The sequence below is a fragment of the Sinocyclocheilus anshuiensis genome, unplaced genomic scaffold (assembly GCF_001515605.1).
Source record: "Sinocyclocheilus anshuiensis isolate Anshui unplaced genomic scaffold, SAMN03320099.WGS_v1.1 scaffold218, whole genome shotgun sequence".
Taxonomy (NCBI): Eukaryota; Metazoa; Chordata; class Actinopteri; order Cypriniformes; family Cyprinidae; genus Sinocyclocheilus; species Sinocyclocheilus anshuiensis.
The window spans coordinates 66,641-84,982 of record NW_015547665.1 but is presented as its reverse complement, the minus strand read 5'-3'; the positions used below and the strand labels follow the sequence as shown (position 1 = coordinate 84,982).

Genomic DNA, 18,342 nt, shown 5'->3' with positions numbered 1-18,342 from the left:
ATGAGAAATGAGGTCCTCAGAAAACACAAGCACTTCCTGCCCTGTGGGAGGCTATGCATGGGAATGCTTAGATTCGTTCTGAAAAGCTATTGCACACAAACAAGACTGGTCATGAATGAAGCTTCCTTTCCAGTGTGACAAGACACCAAGTGTACAGTGAACAGAAGAAAACAATAATCCTTTTTCTCAAGCTGATGTTCCTAACAGAACTGAACAATCATCCATGTGATTTCAACGTAACATCCAATTACAGTCAAAGCCAGTGGAATACTGCTAAAGATAATAACCTGTGTAAACAACAAAACCTGCTGGAGCTATGGCTGAAGCACAGATGTCCATTTTTCCTGGGTCCAGTGGACAAGGAGGAGGTATGGTGACCAGTGCCTTACTTTGCTGGGCTATGGCCCTTGTGTTCCTCTCGTTGACGAGGGTGCCTGTTGTTCAAGGTGATTGTTGGCTGATTGAAGGGGAAAAGGGATTTGTGTGGTTGGCAATCTGCAGCCAGAACCAGCCACCATATGAAAATATTCCATCGCATATTAACAGTACAATTGTTGACCTGCGACTCAATGAGAACAAGATTCGAAGCATCCACTTTTCTTCCTTAAGTCGCTTTGGAAATCTCACATACCTGAATATGACTAAGAATTACATCTCTTATATAGAAGATGGGGCTTTCTCTGCCCAATTCAATCTTCAAGTGCTGCAGATTGGCTTTAACAAGCTAAGGAACTTGACAGAGGGGATGCTGAGAGGATTGGGACGCTTACAGTACCTCTATCTTCAGGCTAACCTGATTGAAACCGTCTCAGCCAATGCCTTCTGGGAGTGTCCTGGGATAGAAAACATAGACCTCTCCATGAACAGGATTCAGCAACTGGATGGTGCTACATTTCGTGGTCTATCGAAGCTTACAACGTGTGAGCTCTATGCAAACCCATTCAGTTGCTCATGTGAGCTGTTGGGATTCCTGCGCTGGCTTGCTGCGTTCCCGAACCGGACGAGTGAGCGGATGGTGTGTGACACACCTTCTGGCTTTTCAGGCTACAATCTCTTGAGTCAGAACCCCAAGATGCCAAGATTTCGGAATGCTTTCCATGCGCTCTCCTCTGTCTGCACTGATGACAACGTGACGCCATATCTTCATGGATCTTCAGATGGGAGCACTCCCACAATGTTGCCTGATTTGAGCCCTTGCGGACTGGATGATTGTTCCTCAGGAACATTTCCAGAGGAGTCCATAAGCATCAGCCCCACCTTTCTGGATCCAGATGCACGTCCTATAATGAAACTAAAAGAAGTTACCCACACAAGTGCAATAATCACCATCCAGATTCCAAATCCATTTCGCAAAATGTACATCCTTGTCCTGTATAATAACAGCTTCTTCACTGATATCCAAAACCTGAAAAGCCAGAGAGAAGACATTGAGTTACAGAACCTTAAATCTCACACTAACTACACATACTGTGTGGTATCCATTCGTAATTCACTGAGATTCAACCACACCTGCCTCACCATCTCTACAGGACCAAGGACATTGCAAGAACATGTGGCAAATGATTCAACTACCACTCATTACATTATGACCATCCTCGGTTGTCTCTTTGGGATGCTGATCGTCCTGGGTTTAGTGTGTCATTGCTTGAGAAAGCGCAAACAACAAGATGAGCCAAAGAGCAAGAAGCTGGAAAAGATGAAAAGAAACTTGATCGAGATGAAGTATGGTACTGAATTGGAACAAGGAACTATATCACAGCTGTCACAGAAACAAATTCTGTCCACTGGTGAAACAGTACAAAGGATGCCATACTTGCCAACTGCCAGTGACACAGATCAGTATAAGATGCAAGAGATCTCTGGGACACCAAAGACTACAAAAGGGAATTACATGGAAGTGAGATCAGAGCAGCCAGAGCGCAGCATTAGAGAATGCAGCGTTCCTCCATCAGAAACCAACCAGGGATCTGCTGCAGAGATATCCACTATTGCAAAAGAAGTGGACAAAGTAAACCAGATCATCAACAACTGCATCGATGCACTCAAATCCGATTCAATATCATTCCAGGCTGCAAAATCCAGCGCCGTATCCACAGCGGAGCCGCAGTTGGTCCTTATATCAGAACATCCACCAGGCAAGTCTGGTTTTCTGTCTCCAGTGTACAAAGGAGGGTACCATCATCCTCTACAGAGGCACCACAGTATGGATGTCCCACAAAAGCGTGCGAGCACATCCTCGAGTGGTTCACTGCGCAGTCCACGCTCTTTCCGTTCTGAAGGAGCTTACAGATCAGAGTCCAAATATATTGAGAAGGCATCTCCGCTCAATGAGTCAGGAATCATAACAGTCACTCCAGCCGCTGCAATCCTGAGGGCAGAGGCGGAGCGGATTCGACAATACAGTGAACACAGGCACTCCTACCCTGGTCCCCACCACATAGAGGAGTCGATAGAGGTGTCGGGGAGTCGGAAGTCATCCATTCTGGAGCCGCTGACACGCTCCAAACCACGGGAGCAGTCTTATTCACAGCGCTCACCACAGTACCACAACCTGAGCGGCTATTCCAGTCCTGAGTACAGCTGTAGGCCTTCTCTTAACCTGTGGGAACGTTTTAAACTCCACCGCAAACGTCACAGGGATGAGGAAGAGTACATTGCCGCAGGTCATGCATTAAGGAGGAAAGTACAGTTTGCCAAAGATGAGGACCTACATGACATTCTGGACTACTGGAAAGGAGTCTCTGCTCAGCAGAAATCATGATTGCCGCTTTTATAGCTCATTCAATTAAAGAAGACCACACAAATCTCTGGACCAAACCAGCCAGTATCAATGACTAAGTGACAAGTCAGCACTCACTTTTAGAAAAATAGCTTAGAAGTATTGCTAGCTCTTTTCAATCATTCTGTTTGAGAATGAAAACAAAATAAAAGGTACTATAGTTCTTGCAGTGAGTGTACGTGCCAAGTGGTAAGAATAGAAAACTTTTAACAGTATTAACCTCAACTCAACATTTAATTTTTATATATTGGAAATAACAATAAACTATTATATTATCATTCTCATCATCATGACCATCATTGATTACTAGTATTACTGTTAAGATTGATTCTTCTTCTTATTACAATTAATCTTTGGTTATCGCATGGCCGTGTCCTGTGACAGTATTGACTGTTGTGTACTTGGAAAAACATACAACTCAAAATGTCTGCCGAACACTGTTCTCCCCAACCTTAGATTTTTATACAGACTGTGCAACTTTGAAAATGCTCCTTTTTTTTTCCTTATTTAGCGACTGTTCAATGGACAACTGATGAATTTGCTACAGAAGCACACCTCTACTGGATTTTAAATTAACTTTTCAGAAAAAAAAGCTTCTCTTAATGCTTTCTCCATTCTTTTTTTGTAAAGTTTACATTTTCAAACATACAATGAATGTTTCAAGTCCATAAGACTTACACCTGCAATGTGATTACATACAGACACAGCTGTGCAGGTAGAACTGTTTTTGGCTTTCTATTGTTGTATTTCATTAACAGATCTTCAAGCAGTGCTACTGAGAAAACGGACCCCACAAACTCAACGCAAATCCTGCATACTGGAGAATGAATGTACTGCGTGTTAACACTATTTTTCTCCAACATCAGTTTAAAAGTATACAGGGCTTAGTTCAGCTTAAACCCAGTTCGATTCTTGTTTGCAAGACCTTCAGAAATAGTTCAGTCTCAGTCAAAGATATTGCTACAACATGCCTACTTTAAACCACTGTGAACCCAAAGACCTTGCTAAATCAGTCGTGGGGTTTGTTTTTTACTGAGATTCAACAGGGCTGTGTTATCTATGGCTTTTAAGCCAGGTCTAAAGTGCTGATCTAGGCAGTCCTAATAGCATAATCTTTTTCTCACCGCCATTAATGCTGATAGACAATTTAGATTCTACTGATTAGAACAATGGAATTGGCCTCTAAATTTTGAGGAAACAAATTTAAGACCTGTACTGTGAAACCACACATTACAATACCCTGCTTCATGGAGTGAAATATTATGACATTTAAATTATATCTGAATCAAAGTGCATGTCAAATGTCTAACAGAAAAGTTGTCAACCAAATATTAAGCCCTAGAGTGCACATAGCATTGTTTTTAAACTCATATCCATCATCCCAAAACACGGGTAGATTGTTTGGAATTTTGTCAGGTTGTGTGCAATTCATGGAAGAAATATGTTAAAGGGGTCCTATTATGCTCTTTTACAAAGTCTTGATTTTGTTTTGGAGGTGTACTAGAACAGGCTCTCATACTAGGTTGTTCGAAAAACATTATTTTTCACATATTTTACATTATTACAACACTTCTCTCCCCAGTCTAGCATGAACGGCTCGAATAGTTCCTGTATCAAATGAAGGTCCGCCTTCTGGAATACAAAATGTGCTGTGATTGGTTAGCTGGGCCAGTGTGTGTTGTGATTGGCACCACTCGGCGCCTGGTCGGGAAATGTCATGCCACTTACCATAGCCGCCTGCGAGCTTCAATGTAAATATTGGGTCAATATCAAATCAATTTGAGCGCGATTTAAACCCGGATGATTGTAACCACTCTAAGTTCGTCTGCCTTGGGAAAGCGCGTATCCAACATAGTGACAACACTTGTTGCCTTCTCTAGTGCAGCTCAACCAGGTCTCATCCCATTCGTTGATATTTGTGATATCACAAATCCCGGAAAATATGCGTTGTAGTCCAAACGAGTCGTTCGTTGTAGTTTTTGAAAAGTGACTTCTGTTAAATAAAATATCTCCTTTTGAAGTGGACTTTGAGCTTTATAACTTTGCAGATCTTTTTTATGCTCAAACAGCAACATTACAGACTAACTAAAGTTGAAAAAGCGAGAAAGCATAATAGGACCCCTTTAAGCAATTTCATTTAGCCAACTGTTTTTTTTTTTTTATGAAAATGCCATTGTCAAACTGATTGTTGAACTGATTTATTGCTTATTGTATGAAATTGGAGATTGTTTCTCTGTGGCAGCCTAGCCCTGAACATGCACTCTCATCTTGTTCCTAACATGAAAATTGTTTCTGTTTTGTTACACAATTAAGTTTAAAATGTTTAGACAATTCCAGGTAATTTCTGAGCTAAATGAACACCTACAAGACTGGACTAATGCATGATAATAGGGACAACAGAATTATTTAATCCAAATGTCTGTATAATTAATGGTGGTCTTTAAACCCCCAGAAGATTTCTCTGATCTTTTCCTTCATTTGTGCATAAATAAATCTTAAATATTTGATTATTATACTCGTTGAAAAGCATGTCCCTAGTGCAAATCCACAATTTTTAAGGTTCGACTTACATGCACTGTATCTCATTAATGGGTCTGTTGAGTTGATTGTCATCTCTTATACTGCAAACTGTAGCACTCCAGATTTTCCATGGACACTGAAAGTAAGTTGAAAGAAGATGACTTGGTGAATGTAGAGCAGCCTGAAAACAGCCACATGTATGGGCTACTTGTAAGAGGGAATGAATGGATCTAAGGGCTTTCATGTCTGGTGGAAATGTCAAAGAGCACAATAAAAATGGTTTTATTTCTTAAAGAATAAATACTTTTTTCTTAAAGACATATTGTGTCTTAAGCAGTGTTCAGCTGTGAAGCTTAAGGTAACTCTCCTGATGTGTTTTTATGAGAATAGCACAAACACATTGAGGTGGGCTGAAATGTAATTGCGTGTCCTATAAGAAACCTACTGGGTCTCAGAGACTTATACCATACCAGAAAACAGGAGCTAATGTCACACCCTCCCCCTGATGCTCTTTCATGAAAGACAGAACCTTCTCAAATCATGCTGGAGAACATGATTATCAGGTTTTAAACTTGTGGATAATTTTTCAATTAAGCTTTTCCCTGAAATTGCTATTGTGATAATATAATTTATAATGAAACATATTAAACAAACAGACACAGACAGAAGAATTTTCACTAGTGTTCTCAGACTTTTGAGCCTCACTGTACATTGTTTTGATGTGAAGATGCTCTTTAAAAAATACAGCAGAAGCAAAGCTCTTGATTCAGACTGCAACTAAAACCCAAACCTAATATAAACTTGCCTCACGTAATGTAAATGAATTTGCACTACTGATGTGAATTAACAATCTAAAAAGTTGATATCATTAAAAAGGTAACTTTTCAGAACTCCCGCTTTCATTATATATTTATTTATTTATTTTTGCTGACCAAAATGGTCTACACTGTCAGGAAAAAATGTGCAAACCCATCTAGAAGGGTTTGGCCATTTGGCTGACAAGGTTCTCTCAAAGTCATGTACAAATGTTAAAAATGTTAATAGAATGATCATTTAAAGTTATCTGGTCTTTAATAATGCTCATAAAACGATAGCACAAAAACATAATTTATACACAGTTCATTGCACTGTTTCTGGAACAATTTAGTTGGATGTTCGTTTAACATTTTTTAAATGTTACTACTTCCAAGAATATTGTCAAAATTATAAAATGGAATATTGCATTAATGTTTGCATAACCAAGAAAAAACTTGAGGAGATCAAATCTCAAAAAAGCATCACTTTTTTATGTGGTTGTTAAAATCCTTTTCCATAATTTAGTTTTTGAAAGAAGCAGCAAATGTAAAAAGTGTCTCAAAGTAGCATGTTAAAAGGATGTAAAACATCTCTCCAAAAAGCATGAATTATCTAAATGAGGCACCTGTATGCATTCAAAGTAAAATTGTTAGCAGCTCCTGATGGAGATGACGGGATGGCATGACTACTCTATCAAGCACTCTAGAGGCTGACCGACTGCACCTGTCACTCAGAGGAGGTCATATCAACCCTGCACTGGCCTCCTCCATCACAGCCTGTTTGCAGGTACCTTTGAAGGAGCATTTTCAACACACCTATGACACTGTCATGTGTGAAAAGCATATAGTAGCTCTGCTAGTGCACCTGAAACCACTACTGTGTTCCATTTAAAGTCCATGAGTATCTGTTTTTACTTTAAAGCACACATTATTTACAAAAAAAAAAAATCCATTCCCTATGTTGTGAATAAATATATTGTGAACACCAATTTAGAGACTAGCAATGGTTTTAATTCACTAAACATTGGGATGCTGATTTTGATAAGAGGACAGACAATGTCCGACTCCCTGCAGTGACTACTGAACTAGCGAGCAGATGGAGACACACCACTTTCATTTATTGTTTTTGCTTTTTCACCCAATTGAACTTACAAAAGTTAGAAACAAAGTACACTATATGCAAATTATGATGTGTTATTATAACAACATAAATCATGTTTTACTTAGCTGTATTCTGATTAAGAGTGTCCCTATGCAGAGTTCAATGCTTCCTACATGGTCAGCTGGTGATGTCTATTGGAGTTCAATTCATTCAATGCCCTGCAATGTCATCAAACACAGATATTTGAGTATGATGAAATTATATAACTGTTTACATAAATATAAATTAATATAATATCTATAAATTTTGGCAATTACAATTAAAACAATCTTTTTTATGTTTTAGAAAGTCTCTTATGCTCACTAAGTCTACATTTATTTGATAAAAATATAGTAAAAACAGTAATATTGTGAAATATTATTACAATTTAAAATAACAGTTTTTTCATTTTAATATATTTTATAATGCCGTTTATAAAGCTGAATTTTTACTACAGTCTTCATGATTTTATACTGATTTGGGGCTCAATAAACATTTCTCATTATTATCAATGTCAAAAACAGTTGTGCTGCTTAATATGTTTTGGAAACTGTTCATTTGTCAGGATTCTTTGATGAATAGAAAGTTTAAGATAACAGCAATTTTTGAACATTTTAAATGTCTTTATGTCACATTTGATCAATTTAATGTGGTGTTGCTGTATATAAGTATTCATTTCATTAAAAATATCCTACTCATTCCATCATTTTGAAACATACATGTACATTATAAAACAAAGTGTAATTTTTCCGGTCCACTAACTGTGAAGTGATATACTGATGTGTTTTTTTCCATGTATAGTGCTCTTCAAACTGAGTGTACACAATTCCTATATACAGTATAGTACCTTGGGATCTTATTTGTCCAAACACCCTGTGAAGTTCAGGTGATCGGAATGTACCCATTTATTTTCACTGGTTCTTATTCACCCTCCTAAACAAATAACACAGAACAGAGGTCTATGACTCACTATCATTTACACTGTCACATATCAGCGTAAATGCAGCATCATATTTAGTGTTTTGCTTTGCCGTTCTTTATTCCACAGCTGTGAAAGTATGTCTCATGTGAGAGTCCATCATGTGACATTTTAATCATCATAGCTGGTAAAAGTAATATTCCTTTTTTTAGGTGTAAAACTGCTTGGTGCAAATTTGATCCTCTATTATCTCATAATTATACACTGTATCCATTAAATCAAATCAGGCTGTTGAGGTCTGAAAGAGCAAACGTACATCCCTATATATTCACAAAGCCTCCAGTCAGTACTGATAAAGATGTATTTTTAACAATATGCTGTGAGAGACAGTGACCTTTCGCCACTCGTTACTGGCTACAGTAGGAGTTCACATCATGGGGTTCAGTGAGATTCAATCCGGTAATCACCACCTAATTACAGTCTTTGAATGTCTGTTCTCACCGTTAGCCTGTACTTTCACTAAAACCACGAGAGCCCCAAGGAAAGATTTTGTTTGTTTAATCTGTGTGGGAAACGCATCCTCAGACTCTGTACTATCAATTTATTGTTCTAGTTCAGCAATGAATTGTACTACAGCAATTTTGGTTTTAGAATGCTTCCCTCTTCACAAGACATTCATTGATGGACTGGAGTCATGTGGATAACTTTTGATGGTTTTAATCAGTTGTTTAGACATTCATTCTGACGGCACCCATTCACTGCTGAGGATCCATTGGTGAACAAGTGACGTAATGCTAAATTACTTCAAATCTGTTCCAATGAATGAAAAAAAACAACTAGGGAATCCACAAGCCTCTCTATAGAGTCCTATACAGGAATCTAGTGGTTACACCAAGAAATTACAGGTTTTTCTTTTTTTGCTCTCACCAGGAGATGCTATTCTGCCTTCAAAAATTGGATTTTAATGGCCTAGTCTCTATTTTAATCTGAAATACTGCAGTAATTGAAAAATAATTACAAAAAATTAGGGGGAAAAAATGTTGTACTATTTTCAACGGGAACAATGTATCATAATTATTGCATAAATATTAATTAGTACCATAAAAATTCTCTCAAAACACATACAAAAAAAGAATAAATATTACTCAACAAAACTATATTAGATTGATTTTACTGAAGAAAAAAAAAAGTTACATTTCAGGTGTCCGGTCACTTTTGACCGCGAAGACCATGAGTGTGACTCCCAAATGAGGAGCGCACAAGGTTAAGACGATCAGCTGAACTTGTAGAGTATCCTGGTCAAGATGAGTAGAACTGGTAGACTGCCATAAACAAGCAAAAAACAGATGCCATGTTTCCCCAAAAAAAAACAAAAAAAAAAACAGCTTGATCACCACAGTCAACATGAAACCAAAATGGACCCCGGTCGGTTGGTTGGTCGGTCGGTCGGATCGTTTGTTCATTCCATCCATCCATCCATCCATCCATCCATCCAACCGATTCTATCAAACAGCAACAGATATAAAATAAAAATAATAATAAAAATACAAATAAAAACCTGACTGCCTCTGTTAGAAATTTTTTAATGGGTCTTGATTGGATCTTCCATCATGACAGTGATCCAAAACAAACATCAAAAACAACACAAAAATGGGTCACTGAGCACAAAATTATGGTTCTGCTATGGCCATCCCAGTGCTCTGATCTGATCCTTATACAAAATGAGTGTGGTGAACTGAAGAGCAGAAGCACCATCATGGACCGGGGAATCTGTAGTGTCTGGAGAGTTTCTGTATGAAGGAATGGTCTCTGATCTCTTGTCAGGTGTTCTTCAACCTCATCAGGCATTATAGGAGAAGACTCAAGAGATATCTTGGCAGATATCTTGGATATGGAGGTTGCAAAAGTATTGAATAAATGGGTGCCAAAAATAAATGGTTTAACTTCAATGAAAGATTAGATTTGTGTGAATTTTTTGAATGAAATATCAAAAGGATAAACAATGCAGGCTTATTTTTAACACTTGCCTTCTGAAACACTTGTTCAGTTTCCCCCCCCCCATGTTTTCATTGCGTTTTAGATTTGTTTTCCTTGTTTTGTCTTTAGACTTGTTTCTCTGTCTAATTACTCATTTCGTTCACCTGTTGTTTAGTTAATTATCTCATTTGCTTCAGTGTATTCAAGTCCTTCAGTTCCTTGAGTTCATTGTCTGGTATTGTTTGTGTTTCTTCTTGTTTGGATTACCTGAGTCACTTTGACTAATAAACTACATGTCTTTTGAATTACTTCATCTACCTTCCTCATCCTTGGACCGAACGTGACACATTTGCTCATATTTACCAAGGGCACCAATAATTCTGACCATGACTGTATTTTCTTTTCCGCTGACATTGGTTTAATTTGTTAATGCATCAACTATCATGAACTAACATTGAACATTTTCACATCATTTATTAACCTACATTAATGTTAATTTATATGTAAAATTTGTACCATCGAAAATGTATATGTAGAAATTAACTAAATATATTCTAGTAATACACTGTAAAGCTGCTTTGACACAATCAGTATTGTATAAAGCGCTATATAAATAAAGGTGACTTGACTTGACTACTAATACAGGCTTTAAAGTCATTTACCTTTCCAGGAAATATGGAAATACGTCATACTCTGAAAGCAAGCAGGTAGCAAAATGCAAAAACCAATTCATGCTGACATTATACATTTATGCATTTTGCGTACACTTTTATACAAAGCACCTCACTTTGCATTCAATGTACTTCAGTTCTTGCATTCCCTGGAAACCAAGCCCATGACCTCTACGTTGCCAGCAGCTGTTTGAGCAACAGGAAGCATACATTTGTACTGGAAAAGTTGTATTATCATACTGCTCCTTCATTTTCAAACTTAAAATGGCACTATACTAGGCTAGAAAGAAAAATGTATAGTAAAAAAAAGTCTGAACATACTGCTGCAATGAATACTAAGGCTAGGAAATACTAGCCAACTTAAAGCAAGTGTAACATTACAGTAAATGGGCCATGCACTCCATGTAATTGATGTGTGAGCGATTCTGTACATAAATAGATGGTCTGATTACCTCATTATTATCCCTCTTTGGTGAGCTAGGCAGGAATGTAGGGATGGTCATGGCTCTAATGCTCCTCAAGGTCAGTATAACGTGAATGAAATATTGCAGGCCACATCAGAAGGCACACAGTGGGGAAATAATCCACTGTAGCGGTTTCTCTTCAGTCAGAAACCTCAAACGAGTGCATTACTCAACAATGCAATCCTCAGCAACAGGATCATATGAGGATCATGGATATTTCCATAAAGTGAATGGTGGAAGGTTTAAGTAAACACTCCATGCTTAATATCTCACAATGGCTTGTAAACAGCACCTTAGTGACGACTCACCAGCTCTTGCTCGAGCCATAATGTATTTGCTTGCAACTCAAAGAGAGACGCTGTACTCACTGGTTCAACTCCTGCCTATGTCAGGGCCACACTGGTGTCACTGGTGCATCTAGATCAAATGCTGCACTTCTGGGAAACTCAGGGTTAAGGGTTCGTTAAAACCTAACAATTAAATCAAACAAAGTATGAACACTGATAACAAATTATATAAGAGATAGGCCTAATATATAGTCAGCTGGTCATTATTGAAAAACAAATATTATTAAATTATTTTTATTACAAAATTGTTGTATAGTTTTGCCTATATATTAAAACTTAAGCTAAGAAAAAAGTAATCCATACCAATGTACAGAAAACTAGGCCAAGCAACATAACAAATGCAGAATTTAGCTATTTTTGTTGAATGTGTGACTTCCAATTCAATAGCCACTATATAGAGAAGCTTTTTTCACCCACAGGATAAAAAAATAAAGATAAATAAAAGAACTGTTGCATATACATTGTATACACTGTAAACTCAGAATTGCAAGATATAAACTCAGTTGTGAGAAAGAAGTCAGAATTGTGAGATAAAGTCACAACTACTTTTTTTATTCTGTGGGGAAAAAAAACGATTTGAGAAATGTAAAGTTCTTAGACAGCCCAAACTCAAAACAAAAATTAACATACAAATGAAGACAGAGTCATATGCGAACCAATATATATTTGAGCTTTTGTGATTTTAGTTCAAGAATTTTTTCTTTCATATTTCTATTATTTTAGGGGATTTTACTAAATATTATCAATGCTGATAAGCAAAAGTTTTAGTCAGTGCACTTTGGCGAATTCTCTCAGAAACAACATAGTGCAGATGTACATGCGATGTAAATAAGAGACTAATTCATCATACACTGCAGACAACATCACTGATTATAACTTATAGCTTTTTTAGAGTACTTACACTCATGTCTAGACTGAATTCAGTGATATTCTTTGATAACGTAAATGTTCTTTGCTCGCTGTATAATTTGTTCGTTGTTTGAATAATCGAGGACATGCGGCGTTATAATTCAACTTAAAATGTCTTTTTATTAAACATGATCAGGTTAAATACAAATTCAGTCTTATTGAAATATATGTCATAATATGGTAGCCTAACGTTGCCTAAAACGTTATCGGCTACAGTGGTTTGAGCGCGTTTGACCAGATAGGCCTACTAGAGCACCTAAGTATCTTGGGGATGATCGAGGGGCACAAGGAAAATGTCAGACCAAGGCCCTGCGGCGGGGGGTGCTGCAGCACCCTCAGCACCCCTAGTTCCCACGGCCATGGATGTAAACTCACTTTTTATATAAATATATTTTTATTCCGTGGCAGAAACAGGCTTCCACAGCTATACTGTAGGGATAACACTAGAGAAATAACTAATTGCAGTAAACTGTAAAAGTATTTGCGCGATACAAACCAGTGTGTTTATAATTATGATAATATATTAAAATAATATGATAACAAATACCAGTTTGCAATACAAAGCATCATAACACAATGTTTTTGTACAGGTAAAATAACTGGAAGCAGATGAAACCGGATGCCTCGCACGTTACAAATAGCTGCAGCTGCTCTTACATTTAAAAAAAGGAGATAAAACGACAGATCGATACCGCAGTATGATATGAGAGACACGGACGTAGCAGCGGTTTGTTATTTAGCGATATCAGACGATGGTAAATATAACAAGTAGCCTATATATATATCGCAGAGACTGACCAGAATCAAGTATTTCAGCCATATAACAAATACGGGCTACATTTTATGTATAGTTCTTGGGTTGAGCAACATGAGCTTTTAATAATACACTAGAGCCTATCGTTCTACAATAGAGGGCTACTCTAGCGTAAACACAATACACGCATGTCTTAAAGTGTCCCAGCTGTTGCCATGGTAGCTTATATGCAAATTTTTTATATAATTTTATATTTTAATGGAATATTCATAAAACTTTTATTTTAAAGCCCCAAATGTCAATTATTACAAGACATTTTGAAAACTGTGATACATCAAAGTGGCTGCTGGTCTCTCAAAGCATTTCAAATATGGTAGTGACCCAGAATCACTATGGCAACAGCAGCCCTGATCCGTCCCCAAAAGAGAACATACAGTACAGTTCTGCGTACTAAAGGACAGTCACTGATCATTTTTAACGCCCTCCTTTACTCTCTCTCTCTCTCTCTCTCTCACACACACACACACACACACACACACACACACTCTCTCCTTACAAAACAACACTGATGTGCCCTAAAACACTTCCTTTAAACAGTGTCATTCTGAAACAAACATACACTTATAAAACATCCCTTAAAAAGAAAAAGAAAGAAATACAAACCAATATCAGCCAGTGACCCACATACATACAGTCAGCTTAAAGGGGTCATATGATGCGATTTCAATTTTTCCTTTCTCTTTGGAGTGTTACAAGCTCTTGGTGCATAAAGAAGATCTGTAAAGTTGCAAAGACTAAAGTCTCAAATCCAAAGAGATATTCTTTATAAAAGTTAAGAGTCAATCACGCCTACCTAAAACGGCTCGTTCTAACATGTCAACGTCACTGTGGGAAGATTTGCATAACACCGCCAGACAAGCACAAAATTTAAGGAATAAATTGAAGCGAACACAATATGTCAATGTTCTCTTAATGTAATTCTCCAGGGAACAGACAATGAGTTATATTAGCAACACTTCAAAGTTTGAAAATACTTCAAAATGATCTCTATTAAATTTTAATTAATTTAATTAATAAAGAAAAAAAGTAGCTTAAGGCTTGAATAATTCTGCTTCCAAATGCTAGAATATGGAAACCACTTTTACTGTACCTTCTGATCACACTGCAAAAAAGTGATGTTCTTCTGCTGTTTTTTTGTCTAGTTTTCCAGCGCAAATGTGTAGATTCTTAAAAAACAACATTTACTTGAGAAGCAAAATGACATAAGAAGTCTTGTTTTCTGTACAGCTGAGCAAGATGAGGTGAGTTTATGCTTAAAACAAGAACAAATATCTGCCAATCGAGTCCGAAAAATACACAATTACAAAAGGGAAAACAAAGCTTTCATTTCATTTCACTCGCCTCGTTGTGTTCAATTTTACATTTGCATCTCAAGTAAGTGTATAATGATTAATGTATGTTTAGATATTTGCATTGGAAAAAATACTGAGTGCATGCAGTGCATGCAACATTTAATGCCATGATTTAATGGATTTAAGACTTTCTACTATGATTTAAGAGGGTTTTAAAGCCTTAATTTATGGAAGGTCGAATTAAGACTTTTAAAGACCTATTTAGGACCCGCAGAAACACTGTATTGTGAACACAGTTCAGTCTGAAAGGGTTTACAGGTGCTCGGCTGTGCGTCATGCCTAACAATGCTCTTTAGCCATCACTATATTTAAAATACATCACACTTCTTATACCTCATTGCTAAAATTAAGCATTTAATCCAAATCTTTGTAAGAATACCTCCACTAGTTGCTGCAAAAGTCTATTATTTCATTATTTTAATCTGCATCAGCTGCCTACAACTGATTCCTTTAAGCTTGCCAAGCTATTCCTGGCATAAAATTCTCACGCAAAGACAGTCGGTCCGTTAATAAATGACAGTAGACCTGAGGGAAGAGAGAAATGAACAGTGAGCGCAGAATAAAGAGTTAAAGAATGAGCTGGAATAATGGAGTGTGTAATGGCTCATTTTCACAGTAGTATTCATTCACTCTCTGGATTCATCTTGGAAAGTAACATTTGTGTGGACAAACAAACTCAATCATGCTATTATCATAAAAATCCCATACTTACGTTTGAGATATGTAGTGACCAAAAACAAACAAACAAAAAAATAATGAAATTAAAATAAACTTCTTGAAGGTCGGCAACCTATGTCTGTCTGTCTATCTATCTATTCTGTATGCATGCACATTCATACATTTATTTTTTCTTAATTTTACATATATACATTACCAGTCAAAAGTTTCGAATACTTACGATTTTTTTAAAATGTTTTTAATAATAATAAACAAGTTTATGCATTTGTTAACCGTTATATAAAAACAAGTATTACAGGGTTTCTGCAGGTTTTATGAAGGTAAATTCAAGACTTTTTAAAGACATTAAGAGATTAACAAATTTAAGGAATACATGCATTTTTTTATGTTTTGAAAGAAGTCTTTCATGCTCACTGTGACTGCATTTATTTGATCAAAAATGGTAATATTGTGAAATATTACAATTTAAAAGAACTGTTTTCTATTTGAATATATATATATATGTAATTTATTCCTGTAATACAAAGCTGAATTTTCAGCATCATTACTCAGTCTTCAGTCAGTGTCACATGATCCTTCAGAAATCATTCTAATATGCTGATTTGCTGCTCAAAAAACATCTCTTATTATCAATATTGAAAACAGCTGTGCTTAATATTGATATATTTTAATACTTTTTTAACAGTCAGTGGAAAAAGATGGTTTGGCAGTTAAACGGCCAAATATCCAACAAGAAGGAGCTGACTGAATCATGAACAATTTATATTTGACTGCAACAAAAAATTCAATTTTAAGCCTTCACATTTCGAAGATCATGAGCAACACATTCATTCAAACTTTCAGCTGTCTTATAAGACATACGATAACATTACGATGAGGTACAGATTCCTTTAGAAACCTCTAACGTCATTTCATTGGATATAATCTTTGAATCAGACGGCGCGTGATTCGGTACAGTCAGACAATAAAGCCCTGCAGCAGAGAAAGTGAAGGAAATGGTAAACAGATCAAAAGGAACGACAGGAAAGCAGAAAAATGAAGGATGAAGAAAATTCCTTCTGGGGCTCTGTAATCTTTTTAGGGTGCCTCTAACACCGCTTCAAACCTCCTCTGGAACATGGTGAACTGCCACGATTGGCTAGCCGAGCTAATGTGATTGTGGTCTAGTGATATCTAACGTTACTTTGTGTGTATGTTGGGAGAGATAGAGACTGAAAAGAAGAGGTTGAGTGTGCAGGATTTATGGCTGCTAATATAATCACAAGTACTGTTATCAAGTTGTACGACATTTACTGTAAGCCTAAGAGGAATCAAATACAGCAAAACCCACTATTATCTAGAAAGATAAGTGAGATCCAAAAGCAAACAGGCAGACTTTCTAGTCGCAGCATTAATCTTTATTTTACCAAAAGCCTATTCTCACTCTTCGAGTTGCACTAGTTAAAAATACCCAAACGCAGCAAGCCTGTTCAAATCATGTTCAAATCCACTTATCACAGAGTTTGAGTGACAGGGGTTGCGTCTATCGAGAGAACCCGTCTCTGTCTGCTTCAATGTTTGTCTCTGTGGCAATGCAAGAGGGAGCGACCCAGCATGGCACCCTCTCTAGTTTCAAATGCCACGGCAAACTAAGATCAGATAAGGCACACAATAGAAAAGATATCGCTAGTCTCATACCTCTCGCAACCACCAAACCTCTTTGAAGAAACACATGGATGCTTTGACAGATGGACAATTTTCACAGCATGGGAGACCACATGTTGGGGAACGGTTTGTGACCTCCTTTTTGGTCTCAAAAGAGAATTAGCATAAATGTTGACATACATGGCAGTACAATTTAAGGACTGGGACACTTTATGCTGCACATGTTTTTGTATGCAAAACTGGACTTCATCTTCATGTTTTTGTATAAAAACAGTGGCACCTTTTGCCATCTACATACAAAAACAATTGCTGAAAATACAGTGACCCTAATTAATTAGTAATTAAAAACACTATATAAACATGTATATATAAACACATACATACACTCTTTATATGTATTAAAAAAACGTATAAATATTTTGCTTAAAGTGTTTGTAATATTGATATTGCCTTTCTTTTAGATTTTTAAACTTGCAATTTATAGATTTCCTTTCCTTTAGTATTTTAATCTGTTATTAGATTACATAAATAATGAAACGTTTTCTTTAAATAATACAATTACATATAATTTTTATTTAATGCAATGGCATTCAAATGTTTAAGTGTACTGTATATAAATTGTAATTCAAATTAGATTTTTAATAGCACTTCTTAATAAAATCTTAATACATTAAGCCATTTTAAGTGGTTTAAGGAAAACGCTTAACGAGAGACTTTACGCATTGTGCTCATATTCTGCTGTTCTACAGATGACATGCCGGACCCTGTACGGGGGTAGAATTGTTGCATTATTCCAAAATAAATATATTATGATCCACAAATAAATGTAAAGAGATTTACCAAAATTTAAACACATTGAAAAATAAATAGAATGAGATCCACAAATAAATCTGAGTTTCACAAACATTAATGAAATTCACAAATAAATAAAATGAGATTTGCAAATAAAAAACATATTCACAAATACATTTTTATGTCACAAACACAAGTTTGCCTGCCATTCATTTGTGAATCGCCAAATTTGCATCAATGTTGAGAGATTCAATTAAATAAATAAAATAAAAAAAGATTGCACGTGACGTCACTTGCGGAAGCACAGGTGTCTGAGAGTGCATGTCTGCAGCCAGACCCTATTCAAAGCTTCTCAAATATTCATTATTTATTCATTTACAGCTCCTCATTAGCATATATAGCCTTTTCCACCCTAAAGCTATGACTTATATAACAACTGTTCATGAAAAACAAAAACGTTCATAAATAACCAATGAGAGGCCAGCTTACTCGACTCAAGATGATAAATGATAAAATATAAAAATGTGTGATGAGAGAGGAA

At 36.5% G+C, this 18,342-nt stretch overlaps 1 protein-coding gene across 1 annotated transcript; it reads left to right on the top strand.

Annotated features, from left to right (window-relative positions):
• The first annotated feature begins 316 nt into the window (after positions 1 to 316).
• Positions 317 to 2,761, top strand: LOC107702506 (protein ELFN1-like). The gene has a single exon (XM_016504848.1). It carries the CDS (start codon positions 317 to 319, stop codon positions 2,759 to 2,761), a length of 2,445 nt encoding a protein of 814 aa, XP_016360334.1.
• The last annotated feature ends 15,581 nt before the right edge of the window (positions 2,762 to 18,342 follow it).